This window comes from Bombyx mandarina, chromosome 22, assembly GCF_030267445.1.
Source record: "Bombyx mandarina strain Sakado chromosome 22, ASM3026744v2".
In the NCBI taxonomy this organism is placed as follows: Eukaryota; Metazoa; Arthropoda; class Insecta; order Lepidoptera; family Bombycidae; genus Bombyx; species Bombyx mandarina.
In genome coordinates this window covers 9,240,622-9,265,338 of record NC_143228.1, presented here as the reverse complement: position 1 = coordinate 9,265,338, position 24,717 = coordinate 9,240,622, and the positions used below count along the sequence as shown (strand labels likewise).

The following is a 24,717-nucleotide window of genomic DNA, read 5'->3' as shown; positions in this document are numbered from 1 at the left end:
ATTTGTACTATTCGTAAATTATATTTCTCGAAAAATCATAAAAAAATATTATATTACAAAAAAAAAAAACAATATTACTTAGATGTTACTTTTAAAAATGATATCAAAATTGTCGAATTTGTTCCTCATGCATAGAATATAAATGATCATTTTAAAAATGATACCAATATTATTGAATTTCTTCATCTCATGCATATAAACTGAGGGACTTCATTCATACTTGGTTTAATTATAAAGTACTTTTATTATTAGTCTTAAATTTACATTAAGTAAGTGCGCGACAAATAGATGAATAACTCAATATCACGCCAACCTATTTCGATGATTATTGTTTTTAGTGTATATTATTATTAATTTGTTTTGGAATATCTTTTTTTTTTCTATTTGAAGTCGGTTTTTGTTAAAGCATGTCTATTTACAATTATATTATTATTGATAAGCTAGTTTCGACGTTTTGAATAATTTACAGTTTTCTGGACAAGTCACATACGAGTAAGATGTTATTAATCGACTTTTGAATTTTGTGCTAAATTTTAGTCACAACAATTATGTCTACAATTGTTTATGAGAAACTGAAGAGAGAGTTAACTATTTTTCAAAAACACTTACGATATTGTATCTTAAATGCTAACGTTAATACTCACCAACTACTGATCCATCTTTTAACCTCCTTTCTTTACGATACTGTCCATTGTGAGTTTGGTAGAGGAAGTAGCGCTCGTCTTCGTCATCAGTTTGTATGTGGAACTGATCGGGGTCTTGTTGAGGACTGTAGCCGTCTAAAGCCGCGAGTGAACTGCAGGCAAATACCTGGAAAGTGGTAATATAAATATTTATAATATATACATTGCCTTTGTTTAAACCACCTATATCAATTTATTATCAGAAAAACTTATTACGTTTAACAATCTCTTTTTTTTATTTATTGTTTAGATAGGTGGACGAGCTCACAGCCCACCTGGTGTTAAGTGCTTACTGGAGCCCATAGACACCTACAACGTAAATGCGCCACCCACCTTGAGATATGAGTTCTAAGATCTCAGTATATTTACAACGTCTGCCCTACCCTTCAGACCGAAACGCATTACTGCTTCACGGCAGAAATAGGCAAGGCGGTGGTACCTACCCGCGCGGACTCACAAGAGGTTCTACCACCAGTAATCACAAGAGGTCCTACCACCAGTAAATTAGAGGTTTACATTTACATCTCTAATAGAGGTTTACAGATTAGGTATCGGTAAATAATTATTAAAGACTAGCTGACTCGGCAGATTTCGTAGTGCCTCAATCGATAAACAAAAGACCTAAACTTTTGTGTAAAATAAACTTAAACAAAAGGAGTCCGTCCGACGGACACATCAAAGGAAAAACAAAATTGTTATTTTTATTTAATTCCGAGCAATTTCATATTTATCTACCTTTTAAACCTTCTCTGGACTTCCACAAATAATTCAAGACCAAAATTAGCCAAATCGGTCCAGCCGTTCCCGAGTTTTAGCGAGACTAACGAACAGAAATTCATTTTTATATATAGAGATTTAAATTAACAATCTTAGAATAAGCTTTCAGTTCTGCTATTAGAAAAACTCAAATTAAATATCATATAAACATACTTCTCTTTACTAATCTAAGCCTAGAATGGTTTTATTTAGAGTTTATTTCATATTATCCGAGTAAAAGTTTGTTTTATCCATTTCATATCAAGTACTATGGCTGTGGGTTGAAACCAAGGCCTGTAGTAGTCAATTAGTGATTAGTGAAGTGTCTTGTTCATAATCGCAACTTAACCGAGCGTGGGAGTAGTCAGTAGGGATTGTTCGAAACAACAGTTTATTAGTTGTGGTGTCAAGGATTTTACAAGTAAACTACAGGTTGAACGGACAGTCTCATTGTTTCCAATGATATACAAGAGGTTGAGATGGCCCTTTTATCGCTGTTGGTTGCTGATGGACAAGTATGGAAAGAAAAGATGGTGCGGTGGTATCGACACTTGTAGACTTCACTGGGAGCAGGCTTCCTGCCCCTCCTCGCGTCGTTTTCCTCATTACTGAGGGTCGTGACTCCCCCGCTGCATCAGTTTTTCCCGTGCGATTTCCCTCCATCTTCTACGATCCTTAGCTTTGTGAAGGGCATTATGGAAGTTGATGTCCAGAGAAGATCGTATTTGGTCCGACCATCTCGTAGGACTGCGTCCTCTGGGACGTTTGCCATCTACCTTTCCTGTCACCATCAGCTGTTCAAGATTGTGACCCTCTTTACGAGCAATATGTCCGAAAAATTCCAGCACCCTACGAAGGCATATAGTGGAAAGTCTGGTTTTGACATGAAGCTCTCTCAGAATAGACACGTTGGGGCGAAAGGCTGTCCATGGAATCTGTAGCATTTTCCTCCAGCACCACATTTCAAAAGCGTCTATTCGGTCTCTGTTGGCCTTCTTCATTGTCCAGGTCTCCGCGCCATAACTGAATATGGACAAAACCAGCGAACTCACCAATTTGGTTTTAGTTTTTCGCGTGATGTTACGGTCTCTCCATATCTTATGCAGTTGGGACATTGCATTTTTGGCCATCCCTATACGTCTCCTTATCTCTTTTTCGCATGATCCTGTGTTATTAATGTTAGACCCTAGGTAGACGAAGTCGCTCACGATGTCAAGGTTCAGCGTTCCCGTTAGTTCAAGGCTGTTGGTTCGATCCACAATCATCACTTTGGTTTCGCTGTGATTGACTTTTAGACCCAACAGCAAACTGATGTTCTCAATTCGAGCAAGGAGGGAGCAGGCTTAGGGACCCCGATAATCGTACTCGTAGAACTCCACAAAGAGTTCGACGTGCGACCTAATACATGTGATGCGTGGTTAGGTTGTGGGCCCGCTGAGTTTCTGGCCAGATCTTCTCAGCGAGTCGCGATTCCGATCTGGTAGTAGATTCATTCGCGAAGCAGATGCTCTTGAGCTGTTAGGTCCCCTTCAGAGGCGCCCGAGCAGCTATTAGCAAATCCCACCCCTCCTGAGCCTTGCTCGCCCCCACCTGTCCTGGTGAAACTGGAAAGGCCTCCGGGCCTGGTGTATTCTGGCGTATTCTGGTGTTTACTGGTGTATTCCTTAAATCATAAAAAAATAAACTTGTAGACTTATACTATACGCCCGCAATACACATCAGAGTGTATCTTTACACGATACACCGGGTGTCTCACTAATTAGAACCACAGACGGGTAATAAGCAAACTGATAAATTGTACTCTAATTAAAGTTCGCGAAGTGTTTGTATATTTTTTTATATTATAAATTAATATTATTATTATTATTATTAACTTCATTGATGGGTACTTAAGGTTTAAGTTGGTAAACATGCATTGTTATTATGTGTAGTGCCCATAAAATCGGCTAGGTATATAAGACAATGGTTTCGTAGTAAATTAGAGACGGATTCAACAATTTCTATAACAATAGATGTTAACTGGACTTTGAAGGTCTTTTAAGACGTAGCGATACATATGTTTGTGTACACGAGTATTTCATGAAGTAAACTATCGTAGTACGTTTTCATTTGAGTGTTCAAAAATGATTTTATATTTTTAAAGTCGAGTTCGCATTAACATTTTCGACATTTCAAGTACGTAAAATGGAATTCCTAATTAATATTTTAAAACTACGAGTTGTTATTTCCTTTTTTGCTGTTTATTTTTCTAAACGAAAAAAAAAACATCCAGGGGTAATAAAATATTTTATTTAAAAAAAACAATGACTAATATTTTCTATCATGTTGGTTCTGTAGAAAATGGTGAATTTTAATATTTTATCCAAACATCAGTTCGCTTATGCTCCTAGAGTTTCATAGATTGGCTTTTTATTTGACATTTGTTTAAGGAAACGTTTTATTAAAATCAATGTTGCCAGCTGTAATAGCATCTACCTACTCATACGATGCTACATAGAATATCAATGTTTTCCACTGATTAAGACCTATGTTGTGAGGGCCGCCACAACCTCGGGCTATACGTGGGTTGATAACTAAAGAACTACGCGGAAATGTCCACATGCTACATTAGACACGTCGCAAAAAACTATAACCAAAATCTCATTCGTTCCTATTGATTCACTTACTTCAAGTATTGTTTTTATGTGGAAATGCGATTAGACAGACCGCTTACAAAATAGACAAAGCATTTGCCACACTCAATTCGAATGATTTACATATGAATCGAATTTACCGCTTTTATTTTAAGCAATATTAACATCTTTGAAAAACAACATAGTAGAATTATTCCTTAGTGTTTTCTCAGATTTCTACGAATCGAAAATACGAAATCAAATATTATTATAATATGTTTTTATTTATGACCGTGTTTTTATTTAGTGCGTCGAAAATTTTAGTTTGTGGGTTCATGGTCATAAAGGAATGAAGCTAAAATTAATTTATTAATCATGGGTCCGTGACCACGAAAACTGTAAAGCGGCAAAGACAAAACAGTTAAGTATGAACTTCTCCTCTGATTGTCCACCTTACTTTGCTTTATTTATTATTATTATTTTATTATTATTGGTAATACTAAAGCTTGCCAATAGTTTTAGTGCTATCAATAGTTAGTGAATGGAGAAGTCAATAATTTTTGCTATATCTTCTTTTTATGTTTTCCCGTAAAATGCAATTCAAGATATAGCCGCTGAAACCTCTTTGTGTGATTAAGGGGAGGCTATCCCTGAAATAAAACCTCGAAGGTTTGTTTTTTTCACAAAAATTCAAGATCAATCTAATGGTGTAGCCAACTCTTTACAACAAGAATATATGAAAACATACCTTCCTTCTAGGGACACTCCGAGGCTTTTAATCAACTTGATTCAACATTTCCATGGAAATAACACTGACAGAGGAAAGCGTTGCTTAGTGATTTCATAAATATAAATTAAGATATTCTGTCTCCCATTCCACCTATCATCGGTAAAATTTCTAGATCTAGAAAAAATATTTATAATATTATAATAAAATTATAATATTTTATAATATATTATAATAAAATTATAATATTTTCATAAAAAATAAAACTTGCATTTAAAGTAATTAGTCCGAGCTGAGCTGAGAATTTACAGCGTTGTCTGAAATGAAATCATTGCTATGTTCTTGAAAGACGGATACAAAAATTATAGCAAATAAGAAATAGTGAAGTCATTAACGTGCAAAAACGGGACAAAAACGTTTTCCAAATTTGGCTGAATTTTTTATAATACATAATTGCAAAGAATTTAACTTAACAAAATTACACAATGGTTCCAAAACAATAGTAACGTGGACTTCATCATCCGCACTAATGAGATCATAGATCATAATAATATTATGCACATATTCATAAAAGTTACGTGCGCAAAATACTGAATCTGAATATAAGCATAATGTATTTAAAATTGTAACTGTTAAGTAGACTGAAGGAATACAGAAAACTTTATACTAAGTATTTAACACTTTGAAAATCTTCGTTTCTTTTGGTAATTTTATTTAAGAAAGACAAAATAGCTTTACTTACAACCGATTAAAGCGGCTTTTACACTATGAATAATCTTACGGTAAAGTACAACACATGATTATTCCGACGCAGAAATAGAATAGTACACGCTGATGCGGTCTTGAAACATACTACTAACTAGCGACCCGCCCTCGCTTCGCTTCGGAAACATTAAAACACACATGAAACCAAAAAAAAAAATAAAAAAAAATTTAAAAAAAAGTAGCCTATGTTCATCAGGGACAATGTCGGCTTCTAATGGAAAAATAATTTTTCAAATCGGTCCAGTAGTTTCGGAGCCTATTCGAAACATACAAACAAACAAATCTTTCCTTTTTATAATATTAGTATAGATATAGATATAGATAATTACTATAAGAACTGGGGGCTTAGATGTCAGGAATTAAGTAGAAATTACGGTGAAGATACTGCTACTACGGGCAGGTAACAATGAAGTATGTAGTTAAGTTGTAAGAATCATTCGTCACTGTAATCGAAATTGTGATTTTTTTTATTAAGAGTTGTACAGACCTTTTTTTTTATTGCTTAGATGGGTGGACGAGCTCACAGCCCACCTGGTGTTAAGTGGTTACAGGAGCCCATAGACATCCACAACGTAAATGCGCCACCCACCTTGAGATATAAGTTCTAAGCTCTCAAGTATAGTTACAACGGCTGCCCCACCATTCAAACCGAAATGTATTACTGCTTCACGGTAGAAATAGTCAGGGTGGTGGTACCTACCCGCGCGGACTCACAAGAGGTCCTACCGCCAGTAATTACGCAAATTATAATTTTGCGGGTTTGATTTTTATTACACGATGTTATTCCTTCACCGTGGAAGTCAATCGTGAACATTTGTTGTGTACGTATTTCATTATTTTTATTCAGTTTAACTTAAAGACCGATCTAGGTACAATAGTAACAATTTCTAACATTTTGTTTTACAATTTTCAAGCTACTACTAGCTAAATAAATATAAATAAACCGAATAAAGCGAATAACACATGTATCCAGTTTTGTCATTTGCATTGACAGTCTGCTTCCTCTTAAGTAATAAGGTTTGCTCCCAAGAAGATTAATGCATACAGTTGTTTACTTAATAAAATTAATATATTCAAATTATATTGTTATCGTAAGAATGCAGTGATACATGCTTTAAATTACTTGCTGTAAATAATATTATGCAAGTAGAATTCCATGGAATTCATTAGCTTAGTAATTTGTTGGAATTCTTCCATTTATCTAATTGAGGGTCGTGTGAGATATCGTGTATGTATATCGTAATTTGTCACTGTTATTTTTTAAATTAATTATTTAATATTATTATTATATCTAAAATGAGTGTTAGAAAAACTTTGCCACGTTACAAAGCAATTATGTGACAAAATACAAATTATGTGACTCTTAATTTTAAAATGAGATAAAACAAGATTGGTATCAGGCATTAGTAAAATAGATGATATTATTCATATTAAATATAATTATGAAATATCTTACAGGGATATGTGGTAATTCATTTTGGAACACTTAAATCGTATATTTTTTTCCATAATAATATGATTTTTTACTCCTTATGAACAAACTAATATCTGTTGTAATACCAAAAATAAAAGAGTTCAATGATGTACCGGAAACATCAGCATTGTTTCCCGTATATATTTTACGAGGTGACCATAAAATTGTATTTTAGTCATGATCTGTGATTCACTGTTTACAACGAAGCCATTGGATAGCCATAAATGGTATTGAATAATCGTAAGACTAAAACTGCGGTTTGAGTATCTCACTATATTTGTCCTCGGTCTTTTACAGGATTAAAAAAGAAACAATTTATGGTCATACATTACAGAGATAACATTTTCAGAGTCAGATTAACGTTTTGGTTTTTGTTGCAAGGTTATTTAGTTTTATATCCTAAATTTTTTACTCGCATACTTTTAATTACGGAGTCATTTTAATTTGATCACACGACAAAACAAAAAATAGCAACAGATGAGAAACAATTAAGTCTTCCGCGTTCTGTTTTTGTTGGATATTTTTTCAAATAATATTAATCCACATGGATGTATAATTTAAATTTAAATTTTCATTCTATGTAGTAGTTGCGGTTGTGACAGAGCTGTCGAGATATGAGATCACTAACTCAGGTAGTTAGTTACGCGTGGGCGCCAAGCCATGAGCAATTGCGAATACCAAGTCTGTACGTAGGTACTGACTATTCTCAATTTCCTTGTCCAAGAATTCCTTAGCAAGAAGACGTGGGTGTGAGGGTGCTGCCCACAAGACTATAGGCTTTTATGGTACCTAATTCATTAGATTTTAGATAAGTCTATATAAAATACTAATATTACGACAATTTACTTTCCATATAAGTTTCTCAATTTAAATGACAAAAAAATATTAGATGTATTTGTTTAATGGACATTAACTGCTTTATCCAACCTGTTTTGAGAGACATTAACATATTATGTTGTTTTGTACATATCCTGCTACCCGACCATTTAACAATTGAAAATCTACTAAACAATGGAATAATTAAAGTATATTAATTTATCGTGGGCAACTGTTAAAATAGAATATCTCAGTCTGTACTCACTAACGTGGATATAGCGGTACACATATTTGAAGAAAACACTTAGCGAACTTTTAATTTGGTCATTAGTAGACAATGCAAGGTACAAGGAAATAAGTATTCATACTTGAAAGAAAGTTAAAAGCTCATTAGAGACAAACATTAGACTCGTGTGATGCACAATGTCGCGACGTACAGTCGCCGACTGACATTCGCATTCCTAACGCCGTAACCATAATAAGGGCCATAGGCAGTATGAGCTCTAGGGTGTTTTTTATTTTTTTTTATTGCCTTTGTAAGCAGATGAATATACGGTCCACCTGTTGGTAAGTGGTTATCTTTGCTCATGTACAGGGGCAGAGCCAAGTCGCTGCGGCTCTATCTCTAAATCTCCAAAATTAGTCTCTAATAAATTTCAAAATCCAAACAGAATGCAGACAAAAAATCTACGATCGAAATCGACTATACAACCTCGTATTCATCGTTGTAGCCAAAACGGCCAAAACCGTATTCAAATTTTGTATTTCTGTTAATTCATCCTTAAAAGAGATTACTTTTAAATTTTTATAGCCCATAATTACGCGGTCGATGGTCTTTTAAAGGCCATTATGATATAGCTTTTAGAATAGAGACGTGTAATATAAATTGAACATATTTTATCATGTTTATCCATCACATTGATTTTAATGTATGATTGTTTCAGTTCGTGAGACAAACTAGATTTCAACGCAATATTTCAAATTGTTCACAGCAATTGTTGAGCTGTTGTCTTATTTGTTTAAATATTTTATTTAACTCGAGTCATTTTATTTCATTTTGTGCTAACGAACAACGCTATAAAGAAAGGATAAAGGTGAAAGATTAAATTAATATAAATTCTAACTACGGCCCTGGTTTTGCTATAACTGTACTTGTTGCAACGCTATTGTGCAGCTTTTGACGATTAGTTAAAAGCAGCTTGTATCCATTGTACATGTTTGTGATTATATCTCTCGTCACCGTCGTAGTAATGAAGTATTCAGATTAGTAAAGCAAAATACTTTATTCAAATTTAATGTATGTAGCAAGATTAAAGAAGTATTTTAAAATAAGCAACTTAAAGTTGACGTCATTCAGTTCTTGTCGAAACGTTTTCAGTATGTTTTAGAATTGCATATTTTGAATGCAAATATATTTTTCTTGTAAAATTTTTGCCAAATTGAAAAATACTAAGGGATATAATATTGTTCGTCTTCCGTTTTTTTCTTCCTACCTACTCGTCGGTAGCCTAAGGAGATATCCCGACTACACGCGGTATGTGAGCTCACGGGCTCAACCTGAGAGAATTTGCTAACACTAGCCCTACAATAGCAGTGCTTCACCAGAATCTACTACCGGATCTGAATTGGGACCCAGAATAGTTGGCGAGAAATTCAGTGGGTTGTGTCTGTGGGGTCTTTGGACTTATTTATTATTCGTATTTTAATTTTACAACAAAAAAATATCAAGTTCACACAAGACAAACAAATGAGTCGACTATTATCAAAGCCGGCAATGTGACTTTTGGACAATTATTGGTAAATCAGAAAAACGAATTATTGACTTTGTATTCCATTGGCAGTCACAAAACTCTTCTGAACGACATCTTAGATAAATAACAGGTTAAGTATTAACCTTTATTTAATGCAGGTTTTGAACCGTATTTTTTGAAGGAGATGATTATATTCAAATCAATCTGTATCGCCATATCAATAACATTTTTTTGTCCAAATACACAGATTGCCACCTTTGATAATAGACGACTCAAATATTCGACTAAAACGGGGTCTATATTAGTTCAATCTTGATCATGACCAGAATTGGTTCTAAATAAAACGTATGCAACATTATTAGTTTGAGGTTAACGTTCGTATCCACTCGTCTTATCGGTTGTTCCGCGAAGTTCCGCATAAACAATGAAAGTGATGCTTAAACGCCACAATGCACGAAGTTTCTCACGAGACGAAAGCGCTGACGTAATCAGCGTGTGACAGCACGGCGGACATAAACCTTCACTGTACAATTGGACCTGTCATTTCGAAGAGCCTAATTAAATAATGCGTATGTAGAATCGGATGGCTTGGTTTTTATTTTGAAGCACCTTAAATAATTATCGAAGGCCTAAACCATAAATTAATTGGATTTCACAAGCGTAACGTAATCTTTTTTTTATTGCCCTTGTAGGCAGACGATCATACGGCCCACCTGATGGTGAGTGGTTACCGTAGCCCATGGACTTCAGCAATCCCAGGGGTAGAGCCAAGCCGCTGCCTAAACTAAACTAGATTTCATTAAAAATATTGGAATAATGCTTATAGTCCTTGAAGTATTATACGTTAATGCTGTTTTCGTTTTAATTTTGTATCATTTATATTGCATCTACAATTTACGAAGGAGTTTTATCTCCAAGGCACGAAGACATATCTACCGTTTTTTATTCTCTGAATATGATTAAGTTTCAACCCTATCAATTTTTCAGAATGGTCATTTAGTGACTTTTGAGAAATTTTGTAAATTACGCATACCTTTTCTTTTAATCTTTTTGGTGACGTCACTGTTTCATAAAACTGGACCCAATTATTTGAAAATCTTGACAAGATATTGTTCTACTATGCCGATATTTTTATAATTCTAAGCAAGATATTGTATAGATCTAGATTGGGAAATTAATTACTAATTGTTAAATTATGTTTCGTGATTCGTTTCCTTAAATAGAGCTTATTAATGTTTATGAAGTTTAAGCGTAGATATAGATTAATTGTTACTTCCGACTTGGGGTCTAAGTTTCAATTCGAGGCATTTTCTTCGCGGCTGAAATAGGCGGGATTTTACTTGCCTATATGAGCTATAAAATCTTTACCGCAGTACCAGGTAATTACTTAACTATCATTATAAGTGAGTTTTGCTTTTTAGCACATCATTTTATGCCTCACCGAAGAAATTAATAGTGATCATGAGTGCTCTAGGATTCGAATTTGTGCATATCGAGCGTTTTATCTATTAGGCTACGAATATTTAAAAAAGTCCCTTTGTATTCTTTAAATTGTCTATTAATTTATTGTGGCAGTTGATAACATCACATCGTTTCTGGATTTCTTACGAACTTAAGCGACGCAGGCAATAAAATAGAAAGTACACTTTGTTTGGTAAAATTCACTAAATTTCATGGTATGGTGGGAAAGACGAAGAGACAAATCCCATGTAGGTATCTCATGGTTTGAATAAGCTTTGTGTTTAATAACAATAACATATAACATGCTAATAGTTAAATAACATTATACGTAATATAGTATTATGAAATCTCTCGTCAATTAAAATTAAGTAAATAAATATTAGGTACTTCATATTCTTAAATCAGAAAAAATAGTTGACTGTAACAAGACGATGAAAAAAAAGTTTCTAGTTCATAAATTAGTCAGTTGGGCAGTAAAGGGCCTTTTGTATGTCGCATTGACGGATAGATTTGGGTTAAACGTCCGTATGACATTCACTCAATCAAGTGAAGTGGTTTTTGTGCTTGCACTCTACTCCGTCCCAATTTGCTAATTTATGGCTACTTGAAGCAAGGTTCATTAATCAAAAAATCTACTAGTTTTTATGTTATCTCACAAATAAATATGTTGGTTCGAATCTAGGCAATTGCGGAATTAAGTTTCACTAATTTTTTTTCTTATTAGTGTAAATTCGTTTGTTAAATATTTTAAGGCCGAGAATAATGCAATCATATTATAACTGAAGTTTTTATTTGAATTTCGGAGACATAAAGTCTGAATGTGTTCGATATGGAACTGGTAATATTTAATCACATTATAGAATGTAAGAACGTTTTTGTTTTGACGGTCAGTACACATGTCGCTAAATGAATTGACATGTTCGTTCGGAAGCTATACATTAGCATGTATTGCAACTGTCGTTATACAACCAGCCTGTTGCGCAACTAACTGAGACACTTTGGCATGTGTCCAAAGAGCACGCTTTCTAATTCAGAGATGTCCAGCTGGGCAAAACTCGGAAAATTTTTCGAAAAAATTATAATCGGAAAGCAGAGAGCTCATACATCAATCTACTTTATAGTTTGTTCTGGTGTTGCATCACGATAGATTGTATACGAGATTATACCATGAAATTTCCGTTTGAATCATTGGATCAAGATAAGGCCCTAGATTTTGGATTAACGTGAGCTTCTGTGACCTATGAATAATTATACTCAATAGAGACAACGGGACGTTGACGGAATGCTTACTATGCAATGATTTCTTCGGAAAGTCATGAGATATTTGCGACAGAAGCTTGTGCAGGTTTCCAAATCGGGACACGAGAGGACCACTTGGCAGGACGGTGGCCGCTTTCACCCACGCTATCGGAAGTTGAAATCTTTGATGTTATTGCATTAGTTGGATCGTAATTATGTGACGTCATTCCAAGCGCATGCTTCTTACTACCTACTTCTATCTTAAATCTAGTATGTAGCAGGAAACAGAGTAACTTAAGTCTAAGATTGAACACTTGGTATTTTGCCCACAGAATGTTACGAAAGGTTGTGTGGTTGCTATAAACGATTTCATTAATGAATAATATATAGCAGAACCTTTAAAATTGCTGCGTAAAATTGCGGATACACGTAATGTAAATTGTTTTGCAATATAATTTAAAATTTCCTGGTTTTTAGAACGACTGTTACATTACTTTAGTTTTATTGACACCGTATATTCCGATACTATTAGGCAATACTTGATCAACTATTAAATGGATTTTGTTTACTTATAAGTTAACGGCACAAACATGGAGCAAACAGGTGACAGTATGGTACCCCAGCGATGGAGCGAGGAGCCGAGGTCGCAAACCAAGAAGATGGGAGGACGAACTAAAAGTTACCTGTGGACCCCTTTGGGTTAGAGTAGCAGCAGACAGAAGGCGGTGGAAAGAGTTGGAGGAGGCCTTTGCCGAAATACACACCGAGATCAGAGACATTCTGTAGTAGAAGTGTAGATTTTATTTTTTATATTTTATTTTAATTTGTTTTATTGTTTTCAGTTATTTTTTAGTCTACTTAAAATTGTTAGCTTAAAATGTAAAATTTTCGGGAAATAAAGGCATTATATTATTATTATAAGGGCACAAAATGTAAAGGCAAAAACTTGTGTTGTAGCATCAAGGAAGCGGGCAATGCCAGGGACTTCGCCAAACTATAGCCTAATAGATTGGCTAGACTATTAGGGTTTTTGAAGTGAAACTTCTTTAGGCGCATGAGGGTAAAATTTTTACAGAACGTCACGCAGGTATGCAATTGAGAAATTGGGGGAGGTGAAGGACCTCGGCCCTTCTCTTCTCCCCTTCTTCCTCTCAGGAGGCGCCGGAGTCCGACATAACCCGGTCCGTTACTCCCCTCGACCGGGTATCCGAAAATGGATTCGCCAGCGTTAAAAAAAAAAAGGTATGCAACGGAAGTGACGTCAAACTACGATGGAAATTAAGTACTTGTCAAATGTCACTAGTAGTAGTTGTTGTATTTTTCCAACTGGAAAGGCCAATGTATCATACCATACAGCCTAATATTTTATATTTTTTTTGTGAAAAATGTTAATAGGAATTGAAATGAAATGAAATGAAAAGAATTTGGAACATTAATCAAATAGCATGAAATTAAATTAGTCAATTGAATTGGCCAAATATTAGTCATTTACAATATAGAAATCTAAACATAATGTGACTGTCAACACTGAGGTTTGAGATTGACATTTGACAGACTTTTGGCGGGAACATATCTTTCTTTTTCCCTTCCTCTAAGTCTCGGAAATCTAAAGTTTTAGATTTGTATAAATATAAACAAGACTCATAAATTAGTTCGCCAAAAAACTTTCACTTCTGACATAATGTGTACTTTGTACGCACGCACTTTTTTTTCATAGGTTCTATTCTATTCAAATTATCGCCAATATATTAAATGCTGCTATCTGAGCATTATGATAACCATAATATTATTCCAAGCTATTTATACTGTAAATCTTTTGGTTTGTTAACGCCCTAGTCAATGAAACAAATTTAAAAAGTTGACCCTGATCTGTTAAAGCAATAACTTTATATCCTCAATTTTCCACAGTAGTATTCTTGTAATGACTTGTATACATACCTATATAATTTTAAGTGTTCACTTAAAATCTTTTTTTTTTTATTAACAAGAAGTCAAATCAAAATAATTTAACATAAATAAAACAAACATAATAAAAAAAAACAAAAACATAAATCAGTTTAAGTGTTCACTTAAAATAATTATTAATAGTTTTCTGAATGGTCAACTATTACCTATTATTAGTACCGAGCAGTAGCCTTCAAAACTAAAAATATATTCAAAACTAATAATATATAACTACCGTACCAATAGCCTTTATAATTATTATTAGCGTTGCTATTTACATTTTCTTACGTTTTTCGGTAGCAAATCGCTGCTACCTTGACTTTATTGCATGTAATACATCTTACACTTAAATTTCACCTTTGCTGATATACGCATTAATTATCAGTTCGAAATGACATTGAATTATTACGGAGTCACGACGGAAGCCTTGCGTTTAGGAATATGAAGTTTCACGTAATATTTTTCACATACGTTGATTGCATTGTTTAAAATGATTCTGATTTATCGCATCACGGTCTGTTTCAACCAGATGGCTGAAATAGATGCAATTGTTTTTTATTGTCCCAAACGTGACTGATTTGTTACAGTGATAGTCTTTTTTTTTTAAATAAACATGCCTGTTATATGAGTCGCGATTGCAACATTACTCGCCTGTATCAAGTATTTTTTTGTGGGCGGACGATGTTGATAATTTTATTTTGTTGTTACACCGGGCGCGTTTTGTAAGTTTTTTTTTGTGTAGAATTTCTTCAACTAAAGGTAATATGCTCATGATGCCCATATAAACAAACGAACAAACGTCACTTGATTTTCAATGCCAAATATTTAAAACAATAACGATAATCTCTCAATTGTAAGCACGTTAAAGGAATAAGAACTTTCTAAACACGTGTGGCTTAGAAATTATTTTGAGCTCCATCTAACGTATTACCATATGATTCATATCAAAGTTATCAGTTAAGTGATAAATGTAAAATGATTTGCTCACGACAATGTAATTCGAGATATTAAGTGCAACAAAAACAGAAATAACGTTTTATTCATAAACAAAATTGAACACGCGTATTTGCTGCTTACCCAGTATTTGACAAATGTGGGTGATAATAAATTGCATCTGTCGCCTTACCCGCTATCAAACGTGGGTACTTCGGCGGAGACCTTGCTTAAATAATCTATTGTGTGCGATCCTTGGCTAGGCGTTTGCACTCTACTATATAATAATGCAATAGACCAAGGCGAAAACTATTTTCGTGTTCTCATTCAATTATCTGGAAGTTATTCACATGGAAACGTATGTCTTGATGTTGGTAGTTATAAAAGATTTTTGTTTCGCAAAAACTGATTTGGTACTGACAAATAGGGTAAGGCGGCTTTTGATGCTTTTAACACGGCTGCCCAAAAAGGATCGTAATATTTTTTGGGCTCACACATACATATGTGACATTATTTCTTCTATCATAACTTTTAAATGCCAGAACTAGTTCGTATATATGAGATTTCGTTAGGATCCTCCAAGTGACATTGATTTTTTGTGTATAAAATTTTATCAATCGTATTTTTTTAATTTAATATATAGTATTTCACAAATATGTTGATGTGTAATCGAACGATATAAAGACATGTGGTTTTCACACTTCGTTTGTTGGTGCTTTTATTTGGCTGTAAAACAGATTCAACAATCGCCTCGTCGGTCGAGTGGCTAGTGACCTTGATTGCAATACCATGGGGTCCTAGAATCGGAGGTCAGTAATCTTTCTGAAAGAGATTTGGTATTCGCGGCTCGGTGTGTTTGTGTTTAAGGTCGTTGAATGTGTAGCGATTAAAAAGTGGATTTTATCGGATTTCAATTAGTCGTTGAGGCTTAATTTCAATTAGTCTGGCTTGTCTTTTGTAAGAATCAGCTTCTACTTTGGTATTGCTGACGTCCTTGAGAAACTTTAAGCGCATACAAGCATTTTTTAAATCCTCAAAGAGAAATAACTCTTTGCTAATTTGTTTTCTTAGTATTTAAATCGATTCAATAGTACAAGCGATGACTTAATTGAGTCGATCCGCTTATGTTCACATAACACATAGCCAGAGGCAACGTAATTAACATTCATTCTTATTCAAATAGCGTGATGATACCCAATTACAAATTTGTTGTCTCGTCAAGATGTCGCATGCTACACGAAAGCGGTAACTCAGCAATAATTCACATTGAAGTAATTGCTTGGATTCATGAGTAATGAGCATTTCATGTCCTAATAATTACAGTCATTGATTTTAAATTGTTAAAAAACTATTGTGTTTATTTAATTCAATATTTAAATGTAGTCAGTGTCATTTCGTTTTTGTCAGATACGTTTAAGCTTGATTGATTATTGGAATGGCCGCGTTTCCACTTAATTCTGCTCTTCATTTAAAAGTTTGTTTGACAGTAAATTAGGCTAATTTGTTTATCATCAAAAATTCGTCCTCACATCTTAATCATCCGATTTGATGCTCAAATATCCAAAATACAACGCATATTTGTAAATAAAATCTTTAATTATCTTCTAACATATATAGGTATATGTAATCTAAATGGTAACTTATTTCTGTTTAGTATGTTTTAATGTCCCAAGCCAAGACCATATTTCATATGACATTATATTTTAGTATTTAAATTAAAGATATGCTGAGATTGTGTTTGCAATGAATGAATCGTACTACAAGTAGTGCGGTCGACCTTGTCAGCATTCTTTCTGAGCACCTAGTTTTTTCATTATTACCACTTGGATGCTGTTACATAGTTACGCAATGAAATAGCCCACACAAATTAGCATTACAAACCTGAGTTTACCATGTTAATTTATTAAGACAAAAAAAATTATTTTTCCCACTGTAAGTAAGTGCGTAGTTGATCAGTGTATTGGTAATGATAAAATATATGATAATAATAAAATATATGATCAGATGTATTTGTATTATAATCGTGTCCATTACAGTACTGAACAAGTCTCTTTTCAATACCGCAACGTTTCTCTAACTTCTTGGTGCATGTTTGTCATATCGGCTTTCTTATTCTAAAACCTATTTAATATACTAAATATTTATTTTTTGCGCTAGATGAGCAACTCATAAAATTTAGTACTTTTATTCAGGATTTGAATACCATAATCGTCGCATCTCTCAATCAATACACCGGGTGTCTTACAAATTAGATCACGGACAGTTCTACAATCTATATGCCGACTAGCATTTTAAATAAGCTAAAGATTCTCAGGCGTCGAAGTAAGAAAACATAACCGTTACTTCGTGCAAAGTTATGCCGCTAACGATTGTGACTTGTAAATTTGTATCTTCACGACCTAGACCGACATGCGACAGCAGCTGTAGTCATCGCTTTCAATTCATATAAGAACGTCAACTCTATTTCAAGTGCAAATTTAATATGAAACAAGTAACAATACTAGTGGTCCCCCGGTAATCGAAATTCGATTATAATTAATTGAAATTACAAGTTTGTACACTATTATGATTCTATTGTCAAAGACTAACTATTATACTTCTATAATAACAGGTTTTACCAAGACTACCCTTTAGACAAATATTAATAAAGACAAACAATATTTATAGCATTCTTAATTTGACCACAGACTATGAGCAATAAGAAAAGTTTGACAAATAAGCAAATAGTATGCATGCGTGTATGTGTCAAATACATGATGTGTGTAATTCTTTTTTATTTATTTATTTAATGTATCTTTTATGCATAATTTAACAAAATATTAGCATTCTGCACTCCTTCTCTATTTTCTCTATAAGCGAGGAAAAATTTCATACTCCTCCGTCCGCGCAATTTTCGTAAAAAGAGAGTTTTTGCAAAGCTTTTGCTTCACGTATTTAATATATAGATAAGTTATTAATGTTATTATACACATTTACTAATAACATGTAGTCATACGTAAGCGTTACTTCATCTGTATTATGTATTTCCGTGGTACGCTCATTTGATGTTTCGTATTCATTTTAACATAATGTTTTGTAATTTAGTTTCTAATTAAAACTGCTGGATAAAGTGATTTTTAATGCTATTTTTCTTGACTATGCGAAATTTAGTTTTAGTGTGTTTTCGTTTCAGTGGATGTGAGTTAATTAACGTCAAACAAAGGCGAATGAGTACTATAAAAGGCAACTTCCACAATTAAATTGAGTTAACATTTTGGAATATTCATTTGATGACGTTAGCGTTCATTATGTTATTCTCGGACCGGCCCGAAATGATGTGGCTAAGTCGTAACGACCTATTATTAAAGTTTCTTCAAAAAAAGTAGTGGCCATGAGAAAACTCAACTTTTTATTGTAACTGACGTTTCACTTAATTCAGTTGTTTTTGTACTAAGATTTCATTACCATGAATAATATGATTTCTGAAGGCGGCGTTGCGTTGGTAAGAAACGACAGTGGTTATTATGTTAGGTTAATAGCCGACGAATATAAACAATAAATGTATGCACGTCTTATGTAGTGCAAGCGGTCTATAATTAATTGCAGGAAGGAAAAATCATTTATTTTAAGTAAGTTTGGTCATTTATAAATTATGTGAATATTAATGTTAATATTAGTTCCCATTTCAATAAGACCCACATCCTGAGAAGAATCTGTTCTTAGACTTGGAATATATTTTTATTCCGATTTTAGTTTTTTTTTATTACTGTCATACAATACGTTAGCATTAAAAAACTGCTATCTACTGCCGATACAGAACATATTATCTCCGATATAAATGAGTAACTCTCGTTCATACTAGCCTGTGTTTAAGCCAGATATCGGTTAACGTTGATTATACATATAAATTATGTATACCTACTATCGTAACTAAATTGATAATTCATTTTGCTACAAACTCGCGTGTTCACAATTTTCAGTTCACGATTTATGACAGCTTTACACAAATACAACAATTTTGTCACTTAGTAAACATTTTTTATGGTGTACTTACAATCCGTACCTTCTACACATCTTGTAAACTAATTCGATTTTGTTTATTGTTTGCGATGAGACATCGTAATCTGTTCTGATAAGGCGTTATTTTTAATTGACTATCAAGGTTACGTTTTGTAGGCAGACGACCACCCGGCCCACGTGATGGTGAGTGGTTCAGCATGTCCAGAGCAATAGCCCACCGCTGAGGACACTTCGATTTAATAAAAAAAACACATCACAGCACGAAATAGCTTGGAGTAAAGTTTATACCAAAGCGGGATAAGTCTAAATAAGGATAGCTAGTCTAAATAAGGATAGGATAGGAAGGATCAGCATAAATATTGTTTGAAAATGAACTGTCAGTGAATAAATTGTTTCCGGCTAATAGGGGTAAAGTGTGCCCCGGTAGCGGGTGGTGTGATAGTGAAAAGCCAAAGACGGAATCTTCTCAAAAATATCCTCGGAAAACCCTCCCATAGAATATACGATATGAAACACACAGAAAACACCATAGACTCCCAAAAATCTCCTATTATCCATGAAATGCAAACTATAGACAATCCAACTGACCCTCTTCTTTGGGTAGTCAAATGGAACTAGCTGGTACTAAGCCGTCACGGCCCAGAGATGTGAGTAAGATTCCACGGGAAGTGCTCGCTTTGTAAAGCATAGCACAAAATGTATGTTTGTAGGTATTTATTTCGTATATCACTGGTAATCCCAGTCTTGTCCGCATTAAGAAACACACCACATAGTAAAAGTTTCTGGGTTTAATTGAGCAATGATTGCATCGTTGTCTTGTGAGTGGTATCTGTGAAAGGTACTATAGAATAAACAGAAAAGGAAGCTAGCAATTTTATGAGTCTTTATTTGACAGCTTATTATAAGGTAAAAGGGCTTTGTATTAATTGCTTTTGCCGATGTGAAAGGAATTACATATACATTTTTCAAATAACTTTCGATTTGTAATATTTGACATTAACATTTACATTTCCTGTGTAAGTACTCTGAAGTATTTTTTTAATACTAGGTATTATATTTACTTCCTTTAATATTCGTAAATATACCTTGTTTATGTTACCGGTACTTTACGAAACACCAATGATCATAATAATGCAGCCAAAATCAAGTATATTTTGAAACGATATTAATTTATGAAGTTTTGCAATGTGGCCATAAAATATATTATTATGTATGTACCATGAATGTGTAGGTTTATGGTGAGTCACGATCGAATTACAAAAAGAAAACTACAAACCATGGAAATATTTGTAACAGCGACCTCATGTCTCAATCGTTACTCAATCGTGGTATTAACGAGGTCATTAATTCGTCTGGGGAACACCTGTTATTGTCAATGAAGTTTCTGCTGGAAAGTGAATGATATGATCCGGTGTTTTAGTTTAATGTGGAAGTATGTAGGTCAACGGATACCAAAGATACGATTTATGTAAACTTTGTGGGTGTGTTCTAATAGACAACACGAGAGTTCCCAGAACAGGTACGGTCGCGGTGCGCACTTGTAAAAAATATTCGGTTTAGGGCTGTCAAAAACCAAAGTAGTAGTAGGTAAGTTTATTTGATCTCATTTTTGCTACTCATTATTTGTTGAGTAAACCTACTTGCGGACAACAAGATACTCTTTAGTCTAACGTAAATACTGCTTACTATTTTATGAAATACTGATAAATACTACTACCGGATTGAGTTCAGGTCAGAGTCTCAGTTATGATTGTAATATCACAATAACATAGTTTGTTTAAGATTGGAGATTTAGGGATTAAGGCAGGAAATTTAAGTGTTGATACTAATCCGGAAAATGTTTTGCAGATTGTATTAGTTCGATGAGTTTTGGAACTGCATATCTATAAACTAACGGCTGACCATCATTATGTGATATTCACAGCGCTAAAATAGGTGATCCTAGCAAAATATCTAGCATAAGGTTGATCATTGCAAATAATTGAATCATTAGGGAGGAGCATTAGCTATTGGAGCGCCATTTGTATCATTTTCAACTGTTTTAAAGTTTACTACTAGTTTTTGGCCTGTGGTATTTCAATAAAGAATTACCTATCTATATCTATCGTTATTATTTGCAATACAATATAAACTGATACATATGATATATGAAAAGCTTATAGTACTTGTAATAGAAGACCGAAAGTAGATCATTTAGCGATATACTACCTCACAAAAACTTCTATAGCAATATAATAAAATATCAAATAAAACTGTTTCTGTTTGACTTGTTTCTGATTCTTTATACATATAAATTTTATTTAAATACAAAGAACAGATTTTTTAATTAAATGTAATAGCTATAATATATTAAATGTTACATGACAGCCCTACTTTACCTTTAGTGCATTACGTAATGGACAGTCCGTTCGATAACTTGCTCCACATTCGTTCTTTGTCTCATTGCGGACCACTTGCGCTAAGTGTTGCTCTGCTCACTGCTCAGACAAGCTCGTTTATTGGACACGACTATTTCGTATCAATTCCTTAGGAGTTTTTACGCTTATGCAACTGACGATTACTTTCAATTTAATGTGTTCAATGATCTTAAATGGCGTTCGATTTGTTTTTGTTTGGCGATTTTTGTTTGCTTGTCAGTAATGTGTGGATTACTTACGGCATTCCATTAATGTTTTTTTGTTTTTTCTGGAAAACCTCCTTGGTATAATCGACCATGGATTTAGAGTCTATTAAAGTATATTATGTAATCTATTCAATAGAATACAATCTTGTAAACAAACCTGTTAATTTCCCTTGTAATAGATAAAAAAACAAAAAACAAAATACGTGTAATACACAGTAAATAATCGCTGGTCATAAAACGATCTTTTAACGCGTGACGCTATTAAGTAGCATGGCTCAAAATACCTGATTCTGGTATGGCATAATAACAACATTATTATAAAATAATCTAACGTTGCCGCACCTTAACTACCGCCGGCATATTAGGAGAAATTATAAAAAAACATTAATTATTTTTCATTAATGCTGTCTCCGCTCAAGTTAATAATTGCGTCATGATGTATTTTTACAACATGACATTATTGATAAATTCTGTGTAGCGAAATGAACCGGGTCATGTAGGTTTGATGACGTATGCTTCGTCCGGATGTTCATTTTTGGGTAGAATTATAAGGAAAAGTAGGCAGGAAGACTCTAGTTTGAAGACGTCGTGGTAATACGCAAAAAATATCTTTTTTTTCTAATTTGATTTCTATAATTATAAAAGCCTTAGAAACTATACAGATATTCTGTAGATAAAAAAAAAAAAACTATCACATAAGATAAGAATACCACATTATAAATAAACCTATTATAGCGTCATTTTGTTTTCAATTCCTTGAAAATGCTCATGGCGATGTTATAGACGTGTAAATAATAGGTACCTTTTTATTTATGGCTTAGATGGGTAAACGAGTTCACAGCCCACCTGATGTTAAGTGGTTACTGAAGCCCATAGACATCTACAGCGTAAATGCGTGGTGCATAACGAGTCATGGGTTCGTTTGTAGTGCTCACTCCGTATACTTCATTAATCTTGAGAGCTGTTTGTGCGGCATCGCTACCGCGACTTAATTCATATCCCATTGTTACTCCATAGGACGAGTATGTTTAGTGTCCGTATTGATGATACAAATATAATGAAAACAAAACAAACAACTGATTTTTTTAATGGATTTCCATTTCATTTGAATTTAGAATTTATTGTCAGTCATACATAAATTACGTTTCAAATGTCCAATATTTTAGAATGGCAACTTCATAGGTTAACATCAACAACTTCATCGTGGCCTTAAGGATAAGACGTACGGTGCATTCGTGTGAAGTAGTCGAGGCCCTAAAGGATAAGACGTCTGGTGCATTTGTATCCTAGCGATGCACAGGTGTTCGAATCCTACAGGCGAATACCAATTTTTCTAACGATATCGTTAGGTGCTTAGCGAATGTTCACGACTGACTTCCACGGTGAAGGAATAACATCGTGTAATAAAAATCAAACCCGCAAAATTATAATTTGCATAATTACTGGTGGTAGGACCTCTTGTGAGTCCGCGCGGGTGGGTACCACCACCCTGTCTATTTCTGCCGTGAAGCAGTAATGCGTTTCGGTTTGAAGGGTGGGGGCAGCCGTTGTGACTATACTTGAGACTTTAGAACTTGTATCTCAAGGTGGGTGGCGCATTTACGTTGTGGATGTCTATGGGCTCCAGTAACCACTTAACACCAGGTGGGCTGTGAGCTCGTCCACCCATCTAAGCAATAAAAAATAAATAAAAAAAAAACCTTTTTATTTTCATTTATTGCTTAGACGGGTGATAAGCTTACGCCTCATAGACATCAACAAAGTAAATGCCGCTACCGACTTGGGGCTTGCGTTCTAAGTCTAATTTCTATAATGCTACGGAATTAGAACGAACTATTGTTTCGCGGCAAACAAGACATCCTACCACCACATAAATATTCTAACACACTAAATAACGTATCGTTCATTTAACATTTCATTACATTTACATTAATACATTCATTTCAATAATTTAGTTGTTAGTTGTTATTAGTTATAATATTTTAAGCTCACATATTGTCACTTTTAAGCAATCCATGAATTTCAGTTAAGTTTTGGTCTAGATAGTAATATTCCATAGTTCAAACACAGATGCAAATTATGATTGTGTTTCTATTCTATGTTAACAATAATAAATAAATAAAAACAAATTTAATCAGTCAAAACATTTAAATCCGTTTATGTACACAACGCAAATCAGCATAATATGTACGTTTCACAATTATTATGAAATCTGATTTATTACTTCCCGTAATCAATCTGAGTTCAATTATCTTTCAATCAACTCAACTTGTTTTAAGTATATTTATACTATCAGTATTTTTATTTGTAACAACCAAATATTCTAGAGTAGTTTGTTAAACGTGCTCAATCTCTAATTGGAGTTAAGTGGCTATCGGGTACTCCAGCTTAATGACGTCATCAATCATGAGAAAAATTGACAGTTTTATGTTTTTTGGAGTAGAGAGTTTTACGGAAAACATTCTACCCATGCGATACCCATTTAATAAACTTGAATCGTCCTTGACCACGAAAACTGTGTAGTATTCGAAAAGTCTGAAAGAATTTAATGTCGATCGGAAAATGCGAGATTATACTGTGGAAATCTTTTTAATTGTGTCTACAATAGATAAAAACCGATGCAATTTCTACATTTTATAAATTGTTAATGTTTTCAAGCGTTTTTTAGTGTCACTAATCTCATTAGTTATTCCATTGTTTGCAGCTACCGTTTCAATCATCGACTTCCGAGTTTGGTGAGCAATCTCTGGGAAATGCAGTTGTTATGCTATTGTCATTGTGATATTAAGAAAATTAATTCTATTGAAATTACCAATAAATTTTATTTACTAATATTACTTAGCAGTCATTGTATTTGGTTAAGAGTAGTATGATGTTTAAACTTTAAATTTTGTATGTATGTATTTTATCAACTTTTATTCAAAATTTTCCTTC

The 24,717-nt window shown here is 33.8% G+C and overlaps 1 protein-coding gene across 2 annotated transcripts in view; it reads right to left on the bottom strand.

Moving 5' to 3' along the window:
* LOC114244690 (uncharacterized) overlaps positions 1 to 24,717 on the bottom strand; it is a 41,058-nt gene that overhangs the window by 2,762 nt on the left and 13,579 nt on the right. For both annotated transcript variants that reach the window (XM_028176576.2, XM_028176575.2), the window contains exon 3: positions 645 to 810. In XM_028176576.2, the coding sequence (XP_028032377.2) occupies positions 645 to 810 (166 nt within the window). The remainder of the gene's footprint in view (positions 1 to 644; positions 811 to 24,717) is intronic.